We start from the raw sequence: 21,958 nt of genomic DNA on the forward strand, positions 1-21,958 counted from the left end.
AACCAACACTGGGCTCAAAGGGACTCGAAGATTTCAGGGGTTGTCAGAACTGACAACCCACCAAGGAAAGGACACGGGCAAGTTGTGCTCCAATCTCCTGTGTTCATCACTCTTTGTTCATCATGGAGTGTGGGTTGTCATGGTGATGGGAGGAGATCACAGAAGCTACTGAGATAAAGGGAAATTTCGAGTGCCTGGAAAAGCATGCTTCTCTAAGGGCAAACTTCTCCAAGCCGGCCCGGTTTCTGTTTTCTTTCTACCGCCTAAAGGGACAGGGTTGATGCGGGAGGTGGACTCCAGTACCCACAGCATCAGCCCCTCTGTCTTCCACTGCCAACCGCCAGCCCCGCACCCTGCTCACCTCTGCCGCTGCAGGGAGGAAGTCCGCTCGGGGACGTAGCTGGCTCCCCCGTGGTGGCTGTCCCCGCTTCCCCCGCTGCCTCCCCGGGCCCAAGGCAGAGCGCCACCAGCTGCCGAGGAGCCCCCAAACTGCTGAAGCTTGGAGCTGAGTTCACTGATGATGCTGGCTTTTACAGTGGCCAAGGCTGAGGCCTGAGGCTGGGCTAAGGGCCCCGGCAGAGGGGGCGGCGGCGGGCCCGGGCCCTCCTCCCAGGGCAGCAGCTTCCGAGGCAGGGAGGAGGCCGATGGCAAGGGCACTGGCGGGCCTTCTGGCTCTACAGCCACGGGGCCGCCAGCCACGCCTGCCGTCGAGGATCCCGGACAACCGCTGAGGGCCAGCAGCCCATCGGTTCCCGCCCCCGTCACTGAGACCGTGGGGCTGGTGGGAGTGACAGGGTCTCGGAGTCCCCCACCGGGTCCCGGCCGCAGGCCTCCGCCGGCCCCGAGCGCCCGGCCCCGGAGCTTAGAGGGAGTCATGAGCTGCGGAGGGTATGGAGGGCCAGGAGTGCCACTGCCCCCGAAGGCCTGGCCATCCAGGTAGGCCACGTAGGTGTCCAGGAGCTCTGGCCCACCGGCCACGCTGGCGCCACCACTGCCTCCAACGCTGCCAGTTCCGCCCCCTGCGCCGCCCCCGCCTTCAGCGGACAGGCTGCTCAGCGTGGAGGCGCTGCTGATGGTCTCCAGGGGGTGGTCGCTGCTGCTGCGACTGTCCACCTCCTCAATACCAGAATCCGTGCCCGGGGGAGGGTCTGGGCCAGGCTGGGGGGGTGGGGGAGCCGGGGCGGCTGGGGCGGGAGGGCCTGGCGGAGGGGGGTCCCCAGGAGCCGCGGGGGCCCCCTGGGTCAGCGTTGCCACCTCGCTGTCATAGGAAGTCAGGCTGGATGCGGTCGAGTCCAGGGTGGGAGGGGCGGCGGCCACGGCCGGGGGCGGCACAGGGGGCAAGGGGGTGGTCGGGGTGGGTGGGTCCGGCAGCGGGTGGGGAGGCCCCGGCGTGAGAGGCGACTCCGGCTTCTCGAAGCTATTGGAAAACTCGAGGGGCGGGGGCAGCGGCTCCACAAAGAGGAACTCGCCGTCTTCCACGTCCACCGAGGGGGCGGGCGGCGGCAGGACCAGCAGGGGGAGCCCGTTCTCTTCACTGCCCCGCGGGGAGGTCGGCGAGGGCGGCACAGAGCGGCGCGGGCTGGGCGGCGGGACCCCCGGCCCGTCCTCCGAGGGGGGGGCCCTTCCACCCGCCCCCCCGGCCCGGGGCTGGCAGTTCTCCAGGAACCGCACGTGGAGGGGCAGCCGCTCGGGCTCCTCCGGGGGGGCGCCGGATCTCCAGGGCTTGCTCACCCCGGGGTGCGGGGCGGGAGGCTCGGGCCCCAGCTGCAGAAGGAGGGGCCCGACCCCGGGAGCTGTGGGAGGCAGGCGGTGCAGCAAGGAGCGTCGGGCCGCCGGGGGGCTGGCCGGAAGGGACTTCTCCTGGCTGCCCAGCCCTGCCCGGTACCCCAGCTCCCGGCGGGCCGGGTCCGGGGGCGAGGCTCCCCAGAGGCGCAGCACTGGCTCGTGGTGGGCGTGGGGCGAGTGGTGGTGCGGGGTGGGCGGCGGGGCCTCGTAGCGGGGCGATGGAGGCCTTGGAGGGGGCTGGGGGGGCCCACCGCCCTCCGAGGACTCCTTCAGCGCCCGCTCCCGGGCGGCCAGGGCCAGCCCGAGCGGGGAGGCCGGGTCCAGGGCCTTGCCGGTCAGCGGGTGGACCAGGGGTCGCGGCGGCAGGAAGCTGGTGAAGGCGCTGCTGCCCCCGTAGGCTCGGCTGCCGGCCGCGTAGCCCGCGTAGCTGCTGCCGGCGCCCGCCGACTCCAGCCGGAGGTAGGGCTCGGCCGAAAACATGCCTTCGTCGATGGACTTGGAGTGGCGCAGCCGGGGGCCCGGGGGCGCCCCTGGGCCCAGCGAGCTGTCGCCGCCGTCGGGCTCGTCCCCCGCGTCGGTGGAGAGGAAGAGCGTGGACCGCCGGCGGGCTTCGTTCTGCCAGCCCCCTTCCCTTCGAGCCGCCCCCACCAGGGCCGCTCCGAACTGGCTGGTGAAATCCAGGGTGGCCGGGCCGCTGGGCGAGGCGGGGGTGGGCACGGGCGAGGGCGACGGCGGCACGGGCGACACGGCCGGGGCGGGGCTGGGCGCGGAAGAGCCGCCGCCGCCGCCGCCGCCGCCGCCGCCCGCCGCCTCGGGCTGGCTCGGGGGCTCCGCCTCGGTGCTGCTCCCCTGGCTGCTGCGGCCGCTGCTACTGGTGGACGGCGCCTTGATGATGATTGTGGGGATAGGGATGGAGTTCTTTTCCGACGGGGCGGCCGCGGCCGGCGGCGGTGGCGGCGGCGGCTGCGGGGACGCCGGAGACGTGGGCGAGGGGGCGGGCGGGAGGCCGCCGCCCTTCTGGGGCTCGCCTTCGACGACTTTGGTCTGCTTGACCAGCGGGCCCTTGCGCCCGCGGCCGGAACGGGCAGGCACGTACATGGCCGCGCTGGCCGCCCGCGGAGGCAGCTGGAAGTAGCGCAGCGCCGGAGCCTGGGAGGGGCCGCCGGCGCCACCCCCGCTACCGTGGTGCGACGGGGACAGGGCCCCTGGGGTCGGGCTGGGCCCGCCGCCCCGCCAGCCTCGTAGGCTGGGCTGGGGCCCCAGAGCCAGGCGGGGTGGGGGGTCGTCGGGGGAGCCGCCGGTCTCCATCTCCGGCGGGTGAGGCGGGTGGGCGTGGTGGTGGTGGGGCTGGGGCGGCGGGGCGTGGTGGTGGTGGTGGTGGGGCGGGTGGTGGTGGGCTGGGGGCAGGGGCCCGCTGTGATACAGGCTCTTCTCTCGGCTCCCTATCCGGGTGTCAGGGGGGCCGGGCCCATCGAAGGACGCCGGGGACGAGGCTGGGTGGGTGCCACCTGAGCTGGGATTGAAGGGCCCACCCCGGGGAGAGGGAGTGAGGCGGCCGGAGGAGGACGGAGCTGGAGGCGTGCTGTAGGGGGGCTCTGGTGGGGACGTGGTGGGCGGCGGGGGGATGTCCTCCGAACCAGGCACAGACAGACTGCGGCTGAACTTCATGGCTGGGGGTGCTAGGTAGGGTCTATCGTCTTCTGCAGCCCCTGGGAAGACACAGAGGATCCAGGAGCAGGGCGGGGGTGGGAGGGGTGGTCCCCCCTAATCCTGTAGAGCTACAGTATTACAACAGCAGCCATGATGATACTGATGGTGACACCCTGCTGCTGCTGCTGCTGCTGCTGCTGCTGCTGCTGCTAAGTCGCCGCAGTCGTGTCCGACTCTGTGCGACCCCATAGACGGCAGCCCCCCAGGCTCCCCCGTCCCCGGGACTCTCCAGGCAAGAACACTGGAGTGGGCTGCCATTTCCTTCTACAGTGCATGAAAGTGAAAAGTGAAAGTGAAGTAGCTCAGTCATGTCTGACTCTTAGCGACCCCATGGACCGCAGCCGACCAGGTTCCTCTGTCCTTGGGATTTTCCAGGCAAGAGTACTGGAGTGGGGTGCCATTGCTTTCACCCAGTAGGTGTTAAAGAGGAACATTAGTCCAGAGCTTTCTTCCCCAGCTGTGGTAAATGCAAATCCGCTCGATACAGTAATCCAGGTTGTGCACTGCACAACAGCGAACAGCAGAGGGAGCAAGAGAGGTGGAGCGAAATTCAGATGTACTTCCTTCCCAGGCCAGGAGGGAGAGCCTTTTCTAAGTCCAAAGGTATAACATAGGCTAAAGAAATGGCAACCCACTCCAATATTCTTGCCTGGGGAATCCCAGGAACAGAAGAGCCTGGTGGGCTGCTGTCTATGAGGTCGCACAGAGTCGGACATGACTGAAGCAACTTAGCATGCATGCATGCATTGGAGAAGGAAGTGGCAACCCACTCCAGTATTCTTGCCTGGAGAATCCCAGGGACAGAGGAGCCTGGTGGGCTGCCGTCCATGGGGTCGCAGAGTCGGACACGACTGAAGCGACTTAGCAGCAGCAGCAGCAGCAGGGATCTCTTTGGAGAAGGAAATGGCAACCCCAGTATTCTTGCCTGGAGAATCCCATGGGCAGAGGAGCCTGGCTAGCTACAGTCCATGGGGTCGCAAGAGTCGGACACGACTTAGTGACTACACCACCACCACCACCACCGCCAGGGGTCTGTTGAGGTGAGCAAAACTGGCTTGGGCCAGGAAGAGATACCTTGTTTATGTGCATAGTTCTCGATTTCTTTTCTTGTACAGGCAGAAAAGAAATGTAATTAGCACATCACATCTGTGATTTCACAGATGGAACTCAGAATGAGGTTAACATTTTAAAAGAGGGAGCCAATTTATAGGTAAGCAATGTCAGGTGGATGTAAGGGTAGCTGCCACTAGGAAAATAACACACATTGGTGGACTGTGGACACCGAAGTTGGGGAAAAGCTAGATTCAAACAGCAAGCCAACTTGGAGAAAACCGGAGGAGTGAAATCTTTTGCCTACTGATCAGCTGCCATGGCGCAGTCCTCGACTCTCTCTTCACCTCTGACTTCTCTCTCTCCCTTGACTATCTCAACCAATGTCACCACTTCACTCATGACTTCCCTGCTGAAGACTCCCATGCTTGTCTTAGACCCCATCTTTGCCCCTGAGCTCTGGGCTCATGTATCCAAATGTTGCACCCTTTTGGATGTCTCATTGGCATCTCAAGCTCAGCAGACCCTAAACTGAGCTCCTGATCTCTCCTGTTATCTTCCCAAGCTGCTCTCTCAGCAAATGGCAGCTCAGTCCCCCACACCTGCCTCAGGACCTTTGCACTGACTGTGCCTGCTCCGTGGAATGCCTTATCTCCAGATATCTCCACGGCTCCCTGCTCATCTCCAACTTTCAGCTCAAACCTGCCCCCCCAGCACGCCTGACATCTCTCATTCTACTTTTTTTTCCCCCCATAGCACTCACCACAATTAACATACTATATCATTTTCTTATTTTTCATCCTTATAATCTGTTGTCTGTCTTCCCCTGCTAGAAGGTAATTTCCATGAGGGCAGGACCCTTTAGTCTGTTTTGTTTCCTGACAAATCCCCAGTAGTCTAGCCTGGCATATGGCAGTGCTCAATAAACATCTGTAAAATAAATGAATAAATAAATGGAGTCAGCTATGAGAGAATGAACCAGAGTTTGTGGTGGGAGCTTTGACTTACTGCATCCAGGCAGGGGCAGTGATGCCCCCATTTTCTAGATGCAGAGCCCCAGGCCCAGGGAAGTGAAGCCACCTGCCCCCGACCACACAGCTGGGATGGACAAGAACCAGGATTTAAACCCAGGTTTGCCCAGCAACAAAGCCTGAGCTCTTTCCCCAACTTCATTGTCACATACGGAAAGAGAAAAGAACATCCCCAGGCTCCCTTGTTTCCCCCATAAACCATCACCCTCCCAGCCTCCCCTTTCCCCTCCGGCATCCCTTATGCCCTCCCCTACAGGTGACATACCAATAGATTTTTGCCGGAGCATGAGCCCGGGTCCAGGAGGCAGGTAGGAAGGACGTTCGTAACTTGGCTGGGAGCGGTGGTGGGGATCAAAGCTCGACTTTGGGTTGGTGGTCAGAGGAGGGGAGAGAAAAGAGAGCAGGGAAAGATCAGTCAGGGCATGGAAATCCATGGATTCCCCCCATGGCCATCCTCCTTCCCTTCTCCAGCCTCTGCAGGAAGGGAGAGGGGCATGAAGGAAACGGAAGGGAATTCCGGGGAAGAGAAAGATTTCTGAATCCTGATGGCAGCAGTGGGGAGGAAGAAATGGGGGGGAGGGTAGGCAGATTATCGACTTGAGTCTGCTCTGCTTCCAACCGATCACTAATCTGGGCACATTTTCTCCACTCATGTTGTCACTGCTCAGGTCCAAGTTATCACTTGCCGGGATGGCTGCAGTAGCCTCTTCCTTGGTTCCTGGCTGCCAGCCCTGTCCTGACACCCCTTTCTAATCTACTTTTCACACAAGAGTCAGAGGCGGGCTTCCCTGGTGGTCCAGTGGCTAAGGATCTGTCTTATAATGCAAGGGATACCGGTCCGATCCCTGATCTGGGAAGACACCACGTGCTGTGGCGCAACTGAGCCCAAGAGCTGAGATTACTGAGGCTGTGCACAACTGAAGCCAGGGCACTCTAGAGTTGGTACTGCGCTACGAGAGAAGCCACCGCAGTGAGAAGTCTGTGTATCGCAACTAGAGAAAAACCCATGCAGCAACAAAGACCCAGCACAGCCAAATAAATAAAAATCAATCAATCTTAAAAAAAAAAAGTGAGGGATCTTTCTAAAAGAAACTCAGATCATGCTATTGCCCTGCTTAAAATCCTACTACATCTCACATCAGTTCAGAGGGGATCCGAATTCCCGAGTCTGATCTTCAAATCCCCCTGCGGTAGGCCCTGCCTGTGCTCTCCCAGTTATCTTCTTGGCCAGGATGCTGTGCCCGTCCCCAGCTGCAGTGTCACCTGCCTGCAGCACCTTGTTCTGAAGAATCACCCTCCCCCAAAGGAGCTGATGTGCCCAAGCAGTTAGGTGTCCCCACTCCTGGCAGCAGCAGCCCGCAGCCCAGTGACATGAAGGTCTAAGGCGGGATTAACTCCATCCTGTCATTCACACTCCAGAGCTCTGAGAGAGATCAGGCTGAAGGGGAAATTCAGTGGAGATCAGGCTTGCTGACCTCTGCAGCTCATCCTGTCTCCCCCACGCCTTTACAGGTTCCCCCTTAAGAAATCATTTTCTCGAGCATCAGTATCTCTGACTCTGATTCTAGGAAACCCAAACTAAGACACTATGTATGATCTAGCCCTTGCCTACATCTCCCGCTCTGGTCCCACCATGCCCACCTTTTCTTGCTCCTTCGATGCCCCAAGGTCCATCCCTGTTTAGGACACTTACAAGTCCTGGACCTTCTCTCCGCAATGTTTTCCTCCTAATCATCACAGATTCTTTTCCATCGTTACCTCTTCTGCTCAAACATCCCTCCCAGTCACAGCCTACTGCATTTCCCTGTCCTGTCTTCTTCAAGGCACTTCTCTCCATCTGAAATGATCTGGTTTACTTGTTTACTGTCTGTCTCCCCAGCTAGAATGTTGGCTTCCTGAAGGCACCAGACATTATCCCAGGCACTATGGGTACAGGGTCAAGGGCTTATGATAATTCTAGAGGAGAAATGTTTTCGTTTCTTTTCAGATAGGAAGGAGACTTGAATACAGTTCAGCCTGGATAACATTCACCCCAGGTTAGAGTCATTATAATTATTTGCTTACTTTGTTGTCTGTCTTTCTCGGCATGTGGCTTACCCAATACCCATTCTACTCGATAAGAACAGCCTGATCTTCTTTGGCACTTAATTAACAGACTGTATTTCCCAACCTCCCTTGCGACTAGGTGCAGGCCCAAATGCAAAAGTGGAAGTGTTGTGTGCTATTTCTGGAAAGTCTCATTAGAGGTAACCCAAGAAGCAACAATGTGCCCTCCTTTGCACTCCTGTCTCTCCACTGTTCCTTGTTCCTGCTATCTGGAATGCTGGTCCAATAGCTGGAGCTCCAGCAGCCATTGTGGACTATGAGGGAACTCTGTGTCTGGGATGAGAAGGATCCTAGACCCAAACTGGAAGCATCCTGTCCCGAGCAGAGAGGGCAGCCAATCAGAAGACCTAAGGATCTTCACGACCATAGAGGGTACCACAGGTCCCTTAGACGCCTTACTCCTGATTTGTTCAACATGACAGATATAAGCATTTATCTTGTTCAAACCACTGTTATTTGGAGATTTCTCTTACTGTGGAACCCAGTTCCCCCAATTCTCTAAAGGAAGTAAATTTGACAGGTTCCCTCCTATACTACCAGGACTGAGCAGCAGGTCCAGCACACAGTAGGTGCTCAATAGATACTTGCAGAATGAAGGACATCCTGACAAGGTGGCAAGCCACCGATGATGTAACACTAGATCTCTGAGAGACTGATGGGAGGTGGATCACAGTGACAGAGAAGTCAAAGCGGGAGGAGGCAATGGAGGGGGCGGAATAAAAGCAGGGGGGTTAGGGTGACAGAGGAAGAGTTCCCCTAACCGAAGAGGATCCAGGCTCAAGGGAGGTGTCTGATATTGGCACACTGGTAGACCTTCTAAGTGTAGGGAAAAGAGGGATCAAAGAATGGGTTAGTTCGGCACCAAGAGGGATCAAAGTGGCAGAGGAGGTGCCAGATTGACAGAGGAGGCATAATAGCGTCCGAGGAGGCTAGGAATGACTGTTTGAGGGGCGGACCGACTCAAGGTGGAACAGGCTGACCTCAGTCGACAAACTGGACGCATCCTGTCCCGCGCAGAGAGGGAAGCCAATCAGAGGGTGCCAGGTGCCGTGACGTCACCGGCTGCCTGGCAGATTTCTCCCCAGGAAGTCGGCCAGAGGTCCCGCCCTCCTCTGCGCTACCTCCCGGGTCAGCTGAGGGTCCGGTGCCTCCACAGGAGAGCGTGCCCGGGCGCTGTGCACAGGCCAAAGGCTGAAGATAGGCTGGGAAATTCACGTTAGGGAGCCAGCCCCGGAAAGGGGTGAGAGGAAAGAGACCGGCGTAGGAGGCTGATGGACAGACAGAGCTAGACAAAAGACAGATATGGGGGTCCAGAGGTGCGCGGGAGAGACAGGAGGGGACTTGAAACAGCAAGGCAGCGAGAAAAAGGTGGTCCTGTGAGGTCCTGCCGTGGAGAGGGCCAGGGCCAGCCTAGGAGGGGAAAACATGTAGTCAGGAGGGTCGGAGACGCCCTGGGAGGGGGAGAGGCAGAGAATGCAACCAAGAGGATATGGAAAAAATAACCAGAGGGAGAAACTGAGTCCAGAGAGAGGCTGAAACTAGAACCTGGACCACCCAGTCCAAGATGTGGGGGACAGGGAGCAGGGGACCCCTGGGAAGAGGGTATCAGTGACCAGGTAACAGACAGTAGCCAAGAAAACGAAGGCCACACAGAGGAGAGAACAGAGAGACGAACAGCAAAGCCCTAGGAAGAGACGGAGCCCAAGAGGGATCTTGACCTTCAGTGGATCTGCCAGGGGTCTGCAGCCCCCCTGTTGGCGCGGTGGATCCTCCCTAGCCCCCCTTACGTTTAACCCAGAGGTGTATCTTTCAGAGACCTCTGTCCATTGTGGTGCAGGCCCCTGTTAAAAGGAGCCTCAGGGTCTGCACTGGGCTTCCACACTGCCTGCTTGTCCCCCTGGTTTAAACGCAGCAGAGTCCAGCTGGGAAAGGGGAGAGAAGCCAGAACAGATGGGAGATGGAGACACAGATGAGAACAAGACCACCCACTGAGAGAGGCAGAGAGACACAGGAAGGTCATAGAGACACAGGAAGGACACGGAGGAGCCCCTGTGTCTCAGGGGCTGAGAAAGATCAGGATGGCTGGTGGGAGGAGGGGGGCAGAGATGGTGACAGAGACAGCCTGCAACATGAGAGGGAGGGCTTGGGGGAGGCCCAGGAACAGACGCCAGGAGGGAGAAGGAAAGAAAAGAAAAAGGGAAATGACCACTGGCCTCCAGGACCCAGAAGAAAAGAAGACCCCATGAAGACCTCTGGCGTTTTATTTCTCAGTGATGGGGGTGGGCAAGTAGCTGGTTTTATTACTGGCTAGTGTCTGGTCCCTGGTGGAGGGGGTGTCTTTGGAGCCAGGATCTCGTCTGTCTTCTAACGCAGGTTCATGCAAAGAGGAGCTGGCAACCTGGCACTTGGTGGGTACTCCATGCATTTGTTGAATAAATGAGAACAGGATTGGCCCTAATCTGTTACTAGAGACTCCATATTGAGTCTGGGATGTTGTTGTGGGTTCATCTCTGGGGGTGCAGGCTGGGGTCACAGTGGGGGCTCCAGTTAGGTTACGGTGGCTAGGGGTGCTCACCATCTCTTGAGAGCCTCTGCTAGAAGCTGATCTCATTCAATCCTCCTAAAAGCCAGCAAGACTGACATAAGCCATATTTTACAGAACAGGAAATTGAGGCACAGAAAAATTATAAAGCATGGCCCAAGTGAGAGAGTTAGAGGGAGTCAGGCTTTGAAGCCAGGTTTGCCTGGCTCTACTGCCCATGTGCTTTTTTAAATTGAAGTATGGCTGATTTACAATGAATTGATTTACAATGATTTACAGTGATTTAATGTTGTGTTAGTTTCAGGTGTAGAGCAAAATGATATACGTGTATGTGTCTGTTCTCTTACAGGTTCTTTTCCACTGTAGGTTATTATTATTGGCCACGTGGCATGCGAGATTTTAATCTCCCTGACCAGGGATCTAACCTGTGCTTCTTGCAGTGGAAGTCTTAACAACCAGATCATCAGGGCTTCCTGCAGTGGAAGTCTTAACAACCAGATCATCAGGGAAATCCCAGGCTGAGAGATTTCAGATTCTTTGAGAAACCAAGGACAGGTGTGAAGGAAGGGCCTCCTGCAGGCAGGGCCCTGGGCCCAGCCCTGAGAAGTAGCCAAGGACCCTCTGCCTTTAAATCGGAAAGAAATTCTGAATACAAAATCTGCCAGCTGCATTTGGCTCTTGTAAGAGTACTGACCCTTCCAGAGTAGGTGTTTGAACCCTTGGGAGGGCTGTGGATAGATTTTGGGGGTGGGGAGGGGGCTGTGCACTAGGATGGAGAGAAAACTCCCTACATCTTGATTTTCATTAGCCTTCAACTAAAACACAACATTTCCTCAATTAAGGACGTCGGCCACACAACGTGCCAGTCTTAGCAAAACGTGACTATATCAGAAATCACAGGTATTTCTGCCTGCTTCATGGCAGAGCTTTCTTCACAGCACATTTCGCTAAACAGTGTTTATGCTTCTTTGAAACTTTGAAATTAGAGTAGTCTAGATCCACCACCGGAACTTGCTGGCTACTGTGTTGAAGAAAAGGCACCGACATGACTGTATCACAAATTCTGCTTTTAAAAGTGTTTTGAGGGACTTCTCTGGTGGTCTAGTGGCTTAGACTCTGAACTCCCAATGCAGGGGGCTGGGGTTCCATCTCTGGTCAGGGAACTAGATCCTACGTGCAGCAACTAAGATGCGGCACAATCAAATAAATAAATAAAAATAAATATTAATAAAAATTTTAAAATGTTTTGATAACTGTTTTTCTGTGTACCTGGCTTCTTCTGTTATCTTATATATTATATTTTACCTTTATTTTTGGTTCAAGGGGCTTGTAACCTCACTTCATCTGCTCACAAGAGTTGAATTCTTTTTGGTGAGGCTTGTACTGCCCTGAGGGGCTACACCCTTCCATTGTCACTCCCCATGGTTATGTACTGTTCTTGACCCTTGTAAAGTGAAAGTCATTCAGTCGTGTCCAACTCTTTGCAACCTCATGGACTATACAGTCCATGGAATTCTCCAGACCAGAATACTGGAGTGGGTAGCCTTTCCCTTTTCCAGGGGATCTTCCCAACCCAGGGATTGAACCCAGATCTCCCTTTTTGCAGGCAGATTCTTTACCAGCTGAGCCACAAGGGAGGCCCAAGGATACTGGAAGGGGTAGCCTATCCCTTCTTCAGTTCATCTTTCCAACCCAGGAATTGAATCAGGGTCTCCTGCATTGCAGGAGGATTCTTTACCAGTTGAGCTATCAAGGGTTTTGACCCTTATGGATTATGTATTTTATTTTATACATTATTCAGAGTATTAATTTGGAGTATTATTCGGAGGACTAGGCCAGCCTAAAAGGATCCACAATCCCTCCAAAGTCAAAGCACAGGGTTTTTTAGAGTCAGTGGCCTCTTGGCCACCAGGTGGTGGGTGTGGCCTACTGAAAGAGGGAGTCAGAGGGTGCACTCAGAGGGCAGGGAGGGCCTGGGCAGAGAACTGGAGAGTAGTGGTGGGGATGTGTCCCCATGAAGGGGCACAGTCCAGTGAGGGACCAGCAGGTCTGCACCAGAAATGACAGGGCCGTGGCTGGACCGTGGATCCAGTTGCCGAATTGCCTGGGGCTGAAATCCTGGCTCCCTCTTTGAGCCTCAGTTTCCCTTCTGTATCACAACCGAGTGCACCTTCCAGGATGATTCCAAGGAATGAATGAGATAATCCATGTTAAAAACAGAGTGTCAGAAATGTGATCAACACCCACTGCAGGTGAGCGGGCAGAGCAGAGACAGAGACGATAATTAATATTTTAATAACTACCACTTGTGGAGCACCTATTATTATGCGCTGTGCCTGTGCCAGGGAGTGCCATCCCTGACCTCCATTTACCTTCCTTGAGATCCTTAAGGCAGGTCGGAGATGGACAGAAAGAGGTGGGCCAGAGAGGGAGCAATGAAGTTTGGGGATGGGGAGTGGGGGGAGGTGACAGAGATGGGATCTGGGGGGATAAAGGAGGAGGAGGACGGGTAGAGAGGAAAGGGGACCCCCCAGAGTGGGGAGCAATGAGGGACCCCAGAAAATCTGGTGCCCCTTAGGCAGAGCACTCAACACAGTGGAATCACAAAGGGTTTGTAGAGGGAGGGATAAAGGCTACAAGTTGCCCTGCCTACCCCTCAACCTTCCCTCCCCCCAAGTCCCCCAGGTTCCCCAGTCCCACAGACCAGGCTGCCTACCTCAGTGGTAAAGAAGCCTTTGGGTCGGTGTTTGCCCAGAGACGCCAGGCCACCAGGCCCAGGACTCTCACTTGCACTGATGGTCTGCTGAGCTGCCGCCAAGATTTCATCCAGTTTGTCTAGGGGGAGGCGGAAGAGGGGCAGAGAGACAGCGAAATGAAGTGGGCTTGGGCCTGGCAGGCACAGAGACAGAGCTGCTGGGTGCCCCATTCAGTGACTTGTATGAACCAGCGAAGGGCATCTCCATCTCCCTCCCGGTGGGCCTCCTCGGAGACACACGGTCCAGCCGGGCAAGACAGGCAGGATGCAGCGATGTAAAGGGCTGAGGGCGGGGAACAGACATCCTACGAGGGAGGGTGGAGCGGAGGCAGAAGGGGCTGCGAAGAGCCTCAGGACAGAGGTGGGTGCTTAACCGTAACAGCTGGTGCAAAGCTGGGGTTTGTGTACGATCAGCGTGGAAGTGGCTGAAGGGGGCACGGGGTAGAAGCGAGAGGGATGGGGGGCGGATGCGGCACCCCAGGGGGCGTGGGGTCAGGGGAGCTGGGGCCGCCCCGCGGGGAGCAGGGCTGGGCCAACTTACTGAGAGCCATCTGATACACAGTCCTCTTTTTCTCCATGCTGGGCACCGGCGGCGGCTGCTGCTCGTACTCTGTGGGCAAAGGAGGCGGATGAAGCCCAGGGGAGCCCCCGGGGGCGGGGCGGCGCGGGCTCGGCCGGCGGTGGGCGTGGCCGGCGGGCGTGCGCAAGCGCGAGTGGGGCGGGGAGGGGCCGGGGGCGGGGAGGGGCGAGCCCGCCGGCGGGGACGGGACGGGGGCCCCCCCGCCAGCCCTGTGCCCACTCACCACTCTTCTTCTTCCAGGGGGAGACTAGCCCGGGGGGGAGGCAGTAGAGGAGCCAAGAGTTAGGACTTCGTGGGGAGGCGAGGGGCCCCCTTTCTGGAACGCCCGCCTCCCTCAGGGACCCGGGGTGGGGGGCGCTCGGCTGCCCCGATCCGCTCCGGCGGGGCGGCGGGGCGGGGGGGGAGCGGGGATCCGGACCCCCCGGGTCCACTCGGCCTTGCCTGGAGGGAGGGGGCTCGCCTTCCCTTCTGTTAGTGGGAGTGCGGGGAGCTGGTAGAGGGAGAAATGGAGGGTGCGGGTGGGGCTGGGACAGACGGAGAGGGGCTAGAAAGGAAACCGGGACCCGCAGAGGAACGTTACAGACCCAGAGAGACACCCGACAGAGAAACAGATGGAAACAGGGAAAGCTGACTCTCAGACGCCCGTTCCCAGCGACACACACGCAGGTCAGAGGGCGTCTGACCTGTGGGCTGGGGGACGCGATGAGGACAGGAGGACGAGAGCCCCTGGTCACTAACACTAACAAACCCAGGGCTGGTCCAGCCGCCCTTGGCCCCCTCTCCCTCCGCAGCACCTGGTCCCCGGCAGCCCCACCAGCTCACCCATCTCCTCCAGCTCGGAGGTCATAGACTTGGAACGCAAGGAGATGGCTGGGGGCGGCAGCCGCTTAGCTTGCTGGGGTGCTGGAAAAAAATGACAGTGAGGTCAGACGTCGGCACCATGGACAGAAACCCTCCAGGCCAACCCCACCCCCAACCACCGCGGCGCTCCCAGAGCTCAGAGATGAGATGCCGGTGATGGTGTTTAGTCGCTAAGTCGTGTCCTACTCTTTGGAGACCCCACAGACTGTAGCTAGCCCACCAGGCGCCTCTGTCCATGGGATTCTCCAGGCAAGGATTCTGGAGTGAGTTGCCATTTCCTTCTCCAGGGGAGCTTCCAGCAAGCTAAGCTTGGGCTCAGCTCCTCTCCTGAGAGTCATGATCAAGCAGCCTTGGGGAGGGGGAGGCTGCTGCTGGTGACGGGACCATTGGGTCATTAGGGCTGCAGAGAGTCTTAATCCAGTAGCAGCGGCGGGCGCGGGGAGTGTCCAAGCCTGACCACGCAAGTCGGGGGTAAGGAGCACCTTTCTTATGAACAGCTTCATCCATGTCCGGGTGCCTGGTGACCATCACCACCTTGACCATCAGCGTGTTGCCCCCTTGTCGGATCATGTTCACCACCTGCCGGTGGCCGACCTTCACCACGTTCTGCCCGTTCACCTGTGGCACAGACACCCCCAACCACAGCTGATATGTGAGGGGTGGGATGCTTTCTGCTTCTGGGTCTCTGCTGAAGTGGCCTCCTCCTGCCTGGCCCTGTCTGTGGCGCTGTCCGTCACTCTTCTCCTCCCCCCAGCCCCCTTGCAAGCCCCTACCTCTCCACTCCTGTAACTCTTAGGGCCTCAGGGTTGGGGAAGGGGCTGGGCCCACCCTATTTGCCTCTCTCCCTCCTTATCCTCCAGCTGTGTGTGTGTGTGTGCACATGCGCGTGCCTGCCTACATACACACACGTGTGCGCACCGACACCCTGGGACAGGTCTGTTATCTTCTGATATGCTTCAGAGAGGCTTTCAGATGGAATCACTGAAGAGGCTGGCTAGCTGCTGGGGGGCGGGGGGAAGGGCAGGGCACGGGGCTGGAAAGCTTGGTGCCAAAGGAGAATCTGGTTCTGGGCAGCAGCATCTTGGCATGGATCACTAGGGTTCTGGGGGTTTGTTGCTAGGGTCCCAGGGGAAAGCATGGTGTCTGTGGCAGGTGGGCCAGGCGCTGGGTCTTGGGAGAAGCCCCTGGGAGGCTGGGGGCCAGGACTCACCTCGATGAGGAAGTCTCCCATTCGCAGTCCAGCCCGCCATGCCACGCCACCCTCGTCCACCGACTCCAGATACTGCAGTGCCGGGAAGGCTGGGGTGGGGGTGAACTCCTCGATGGGGGTCTGCGCTGCAGATGGGGAGGAGCCGGCGGGGTCGGAGGGGAGAGGGTGGAGAGGCCGAGCAGGGGATGGGGCTCAGACCCAAGTCACGGAGGCCTCACAGTAGCTGAGGGACCAGCACCCCAGGGTGGGGTGGTGGGCAGGTCGGGGGAGGGTTCCTGTGAGGTGGGTGGGGGTCCCTTCCCTTGTCCATCCCCCTGGGTCAGAGAGCCCTTCTCCCGTGCCCTCCCCGGCCGGCACTCACCCTTGGCGCCCCGGAGCACGAACCCAAACCCCTCACTGTCCTTCTTCTGCAGCAGAACTGTCTTCTCTTTGATGATGTAATCGCTGGCGGGGAGGGTGGGGGAGGGGCGGGGTGGGGTGGGTGGAAAAGGGATCATGAGACACGGAGCCACCTGGTGCCCCACCAGCCACCTGGTGACCTGAGCCTAAGCTCCGGAACCCTTCGTCCCGCCCCCCTCCTCCTCCCAGGAGCCTCCTCACCCACTCCACGTGCGTCTGCTTGCAGCAGCTCTGACAGGCCTCTCCCCCTCGGAGCCCGGGGTGCGCGGTCTCCCACTCACTCTTTCCTCATTCATCCATCAGGGCATCCATCCACCCATCCATTCAGCAGGCACGGCGGGAGGAACGCAGAGGTACAACTGCCACACGCCAGACAGCCTGGCTGGAGGCCCTGCTGGCCACTTCCTGCCTGTGACCTTGAGCCCCGACTTTAACCTCTGGGGCCTCGGTTGCCTTGTCTATCGCAGCGGACGATGACAGACCCCACCTGACAGGGTCACGGTGTGAGTTCCCTAATCTAGAGTGCACACAGTATTCAGCAGAGTGCTGCATACAGAGCGCAGACGCAGGAGGATGTGTTCTGTCTCTGGTCAAGTCTTTTGGTCCAGGGGACAACTGTACTTGGATGATACCTCTCCCGACTCCCAGACTATACACACACACACATATATACATGCTACAGTAACATCTCCCCAGGTCCCTGAGCAAACTGTAACACTGCTTATTCAGCAGCTGTCCAATATGGTGGCCACTAGCTGCCTGTGTCTATTTATATGCAAATTAATTAAAAATTAAATGGAAAAATTCAGTTCCTCAGCCTCACTAGCCACATTTCCAAGGGCCCAGGAGCCACATACGGTTAGTGGCTACCACTCTGGATGGCCCAGATACGGAACATCTCCATCGCCACAGAAAATTCTAGCGTGCAGCAATGACACCTACTTCCTGGCATACTCAAATGGATCTCCTTCATGCGGTCAGAGGATTCTAGCAAAATGAAAACTGCATGTGAATACGTGGAGAGTTCCCTGTAAGGCCACCAGAGCCCACCAGTGTATTTAGGGGATGCTCACATAGCCAGGAAGGTTCAGTCAAACGCAGACCTATTTCATGTCTCTCAACACTGGCCCCAGGCTCACTCAGGTAACAGCCACAAACCCTAGACATCACCATGCTGTACATCAGGACTGCACATCCATTCCATTCCAGGAGCCCCAGTATAAGCAGGATTACCCAGGCACCCGGCTCCAGGCTTTTCAGAATACCCACTATCCCCCACCCCTGTCCCCAGAGGCAGCATGCCTTGCAGCGTCCAGACACCCTGCAGTCACGTCTGAAACCCGGCCCAGCGCACACGCAGCCCCCTCAGAATACCCCAGTAATATCCGCAGGCCCCAACACACTCCCATAATAGACAAGCATGCTCCCTGTGCATTCCAATTACCTACCCCCACAGGTTTGGCAAAACAGCCCTCCACAAATACTCCAGTATATTTCAGCAACCCCCTCCCCCACACATCCCAGTATGCTCCAATAATAACTCCCCCACACTCTGATCTCAGTCTATTCCCATAACACGCCCCCTGAACACAAACTAGCACATGCCAATAATACTTAATGTGTTCTTACTGTATTTTGGCACCAACCCCCTCCACACACGCAAGCCCTGCTGGATATTCCCATGACCCCCAACATGTCCACAGTTGAATCCATACATTTGTACCATAGGGACAGTGTTCTGCACATGTGCCCTGGCCCCAGCCCTGCTCCCAGCCACTATTAGAACCCCATGGGCCCAACAGCAGGCACGCACATGTAGACACAGCCCATAACTGCCCTGGCTCAGAGCTGACGATGCTCCAGTAAACATGTCTACACAATATCCACTATGTCTTCTAGACCTTGTATTCAACCCAGGGATCGATCTCCTTGTATCTGAGTGGACAGAATGTTGGAAGAGAAGGAGGGAAGGGGTTGAAAGCGATGAAGAAGGGGAGGAAAGAGGTCAAGAAGGCTCCTTGAGTGGGTGAACGATGGGGCCAATAGAAATGGGTTGAGAGGTTAGAGCTGCCTGTGTCTGACCACGAACTCTGTAGCATCCTTGTCCCCAGCTCTGGGCCCACCGTGTAGCCTGACAGTCTCCTCTGAGCCCTCATGCCCTCGCTGCCCCATAGCTCTTCCGGATCTCCAGGGCCCTCCAGTGGCCAGTAATGCTCTTCAGATCCCCTTTATTCCTCATTTACAGCAGTTTCACTTTCATTTCATTCATCCCACAAACCCTACCTTTCCCCCATCCCCCTCCATCTTTCACCCCCACTCTCTCCTCACACTTCACACATAAGCTTCCCCCAAACATCCAGCCCCTAACACAATTCAATAAGACTCCTTTATCCATTAGATGCGAAGAAAAAGCCCATGCTATGTGTCAATCAGTATCTGAAAATGGTAAATGACAGGTAAATGACTCAATCCATCATCTCCCATGGCCAGCCTCTAGGTAGGCGTGAGTACCATTTCCACTTTACAAATGAAGAAACAGAAGCACAGAAGGGTCAAGCAATTTGCCTGAGCTCACACAGTGAACAACATTCTTCAACAATTCCCAAGAAAATACCCGGGTAGTTGCAATAGTAACAACCTCCACTCCACTGAAACCAAAAACCCCAGCACATATACGTTTGCTCCAGTTCACCATGAACGTGCCCCTCCAGTTCCTGAAATTTATCCCAGGCTATGCCTGTAGCACAATAAGTAACATTTACGAACCGCTGCTGAATGCCAGACGGCATTCCAAGCACTTTATGTTTATGTATTCATTCAGTCCTCATGACACCCCCTGGGAGGGGCTGGCTGTTATCATTCCCATTTTATAGATGAAGAAACTGAGGCACAGAGAAATAAATTTGCTCAAGATCACACCTGTCAGAAAAAAATGTCACATCCAAGATTTGAATTCCCCATAGGCAACCTATGCATGCATACATGCTAAGTCACTTCAGTCGTGTCTGACTCTGTGCGACCGCATGGACAGCAGCCCACCAGGCTCCTCTGTCCATGGGATTCTCCAGGCAAGAATACTGGAGTGGTAGGCAAGCATATACCCCAATAATATCCAAACACTAGCAGATCACCCCACCACTCCCTCTCGAGTCTCCCCATCCTGGACATCCGCCTCTCCTTGCCATGACTTTCCAACGCAACCCCCAGCTCTGTGTGCAGTCTCTCTCACGCTCCTTGAACTGCCCAGTTGCCCTCTTGTGCCCATAACTCTCTACAACTGGGTATTCCTTCTCCTCTACTCCTGTGTATACCTTCTGGCTCTGCACCTGGATCCCCCCTCAAGTCGTTTGAAAGCTCCCTGGGACCCTAACCCCCTCCCCACCAGCTCTCACCTCTGCAAGCCCGCATTACACCCCACGGGGCTGTCCCCCCACCTCCCATTTTGCCCTTGCACACCCCACATCCCCTTTCCCACAGCTGTCTCCCACAGATTTCTGTGGCCTCCTCACCCCCTCTCAGGCCAGCTCTCTCTCTCCTTTGCCCTCATCCCTCCCGCAGCCTCTCGAGCCTCAGTACAGAACCCCACTGTATCCCCTACAGCATCCTAGGTTTCTTTCCTACTCCAGTTCCCCGCCCCCACCCCATTCTCATCCGTGGAAGCCTCCTCCGACTTTCGCATCCTCAATTCACTTCACCCTTCCTTCTGTCTCCTTTCACTGGCAGCTGCATTTCATTTACATTCCCTGCATCTCCTCTCTGTGCTCTCCCTGAACTGCCTGAATCCCCGCCCCCCAGTTCTCTTCACACTTCCTGCACCCCCTCCTTACCCCATTCCTCCGCTGGCCCCGCGCACACGCTCTGCTCCTCTGCTCCGGCTTTCCCCATTCCTCCCCCGACTTCAGTATCCCCCACTACCCCCTGTTCCCTTTCCGTCCTGCCACCCTCCTACCCAGACCCTCTAGCCCCGCCCCCTGCCCTACCGTTCGCGACCCACGCAGCACCCCATTCATGCTCCCGTAGGGCTGACTACCTGCCCTGCAGGAGCACACACAATGCTCCGCCCCAGGCCATCCCTCGGCGACCCTGAGCGGCCTCTGGAGCTCAGCGGCCAGCTCTTGTTCACCAGATCCCACACACAGGGACTGCAGCAGCCTCCACTCCCCCCACCCCCACGCTTAAGGTCCCTCTCGCACACCCAGCATCCCACAGCCAGAGCCTCCTGCTGTACATAGCGCCCCCTCTGCCACTCAGCCCCTCCCCGTGTCCCAGCTCCACGGGGCCTCTCCACGGCCTGCCCAGAGCCTCCCCCTGCCCCCGCAGGGAAGCAAGCCCCCTCCCATGCTGAGAAGTGACACACAGAAGCAGATGCAGTTCCCGTGCAGAAGCTCAACCGTGTCTCAGCACACGTGCCCCACACAGGCACAGACCCCTGGGGGCAGGGAGAGGGGTGCGTGGGGATGGGGACCGGTGAAGGGTGGTTGGCAGGGAGGGGACAGGCCTGGGCAAGAAGGGTGGGTGTTGGGAAACACAGCCGCAGTCTCTGGGACAGACCCCCCCCTCCCCGACGCAAACACACTAGTCCCCAGACAGCCTCGCTATCGCTCCAAGTCACACACAGAGATAGACGCCGGCAAACAGGGACATACAGATGGACACAGTTGGGGAGGTGGGCCGGGAGCCCACCATCTCTCTCTCTCTCTCTCTCTCTCTCTCTCTCTCTCTCTCTTACATACACACACACACAAACAGGGCTGCAGGCAGTCATACACACGCACGCACACCGCCACAGCCACAGGAACACACGCACCGTCGCACAGTGACACGCAGCGGAAAAAGAGGAGGGGAGGGGAGACGGGGGCGGGATGCGTGTGTGATGGGGGGGAGATGACTGTGAATGGGAGAGAGGGGTATGAATGGGGGGACTTGCCAACTCCGTGAAGGGGCGCGGGGACACAGGAATCAGAGGAACGCGGGCCTGGGGTGCAGATGCCTGAAGGGAGGGCTCTAGAGTGGGGGAGGTAAGGGTGGCAGAAAGGACAAGCGGGGCCCTAATCCCGGAGTGGAGTCCGTTTGGAGGGCCTCCTTAGGAGGGACGTCCTGGAGAAGGAGCTGAAGGGAGCCTAGAAGGGCCTACGAAGGGCCGGAGGAGTGTGTGTGTGCCTGTGTGTGTGTCGGGGGTGGTGGTGGTGGGGGTCGGGGAGAGAGGCTCGGGTTGGGGGTAATGAGAAAACGAAGGGGAGAGAAGAGGGGTCCGGAAAGGGCTTAGTGCCGAGAGAAGGTTAGGGGAGAAGGGCGGAGGGGGCGGGAGGCTTGGGGGCGGGGAGGGAGCCTGGGGGATGGGGGATCAGCGGCTGGGGGAGGGTCGTCACCGCGGCCGGGGCCTCCGGATCGGGCCGCGGGGGGAAAAGGGGCGGCACGCTCCGTTACCTGTAGATATACCAGACGCTGCGCCGCCGGGGCCCCAGGGCCGGCCAGCTGGAGGAGAGCGCGGGGGGCGGCTGCGGCAGGGAGCCCCCCCCGGGGCCGCCCCCGAGACCCCCGCCGCCGCCGCCGCCGCCGACCGCTGACAGAGCCATCGCCGCCGCGGCCCCGGCCCCGGCCCCGGTGCCGGCCGCCCCCGCCGCCGCCGCCGCCGCCGCGTCCCCGTCCCCGCTCGGCCGAACCCCCGTGTCCGGGCCCCCAGGCCCCGCCTCATGCTGACCCGCGCCGGGAGGGGGAGGGGGCGCGCGCCCTCCCGCGGGAGGGAGGGCAGGGCCGGGGGCTCACATGCCGGGGGGCCGCGGGGGCGCGGGCCGCGGGGTCGGGCCGCGGCGAGAGCGCGAGGACCGCGGACGGCGCCGGCTTCAGCACCGCGGACAGCTCCGGAGGCGGGCGGCGGGCGCGAGGCTTAACCCCTTGGCGTCCTGCGCCGGGCGGGGGAGGGGGCCGG

The 21,958-nt window shown here is 58.4% G+C and overlaps 1 protein-coding gene across 2 annotated transcripts in view; it reads right to left on the minus strand.

The window, feature by feature from the left end:
* The window catches only part of SHANK1 (SH3 and multiple ankyrin repeat domains 1), a 54,055-nt gene that overhangs the window by 4,911 nt on the left and 27,186 nt on the right, over positions 1–21,958 (minus strand). For both annotated transcript variants that reach the window (XM_060398785.1, XM_042230989.1), the window contains exons 16-24: positions 15,992–16,074; positions 15,631–15,755; positions 14,903–15,038; positions 14,382–14,462; positions 13,783–13,806; positions 13,521–13,589; positions 12,941–13,059; positions 5,842–5,938; positions 362–3,494 (exon numbers count right to left, since the gene is read on the minus strand). In XM_060398785.1, coding sequence (XP_060254768.1) covers positions 362–3,494; positions 5,842–5,938; positions 12,941–13,059; positions 13,521–13,589; positions 13,783–13,806; positions 14,382–14,462; positions 14,903–15,038; positions 15,631–15,755; positions 15,992–16,074 — 3,867 coding nt within the window. The remainder of the gene's footprint in view (positions 1–361; positions 3,495–5,841; positions 5,939–12,940; positions 13,060–13,520; positions 13,590–13,782; positions 13,807–14,381; positions 14,463–14,902; positions 15,039–15,630; positions 15,756–15,991; positions 16,075–21,958) is intronic.

The sequence above is a fragment of the Ovis aries genome, chromosome 14 (assembly GCF_016772045.2).
Source record: "Ovis aries strain OAR_USU_Benz2616 breed Rambouillet chromosome 14, ARS-UI_Ramb_v3.0, whole genome shotgun sequence".
NCBI lineage: Eukaryota > Metazoa > Chordata > Mammalia > Artiodactyla > Bovidae > Ovis > Ovis aries.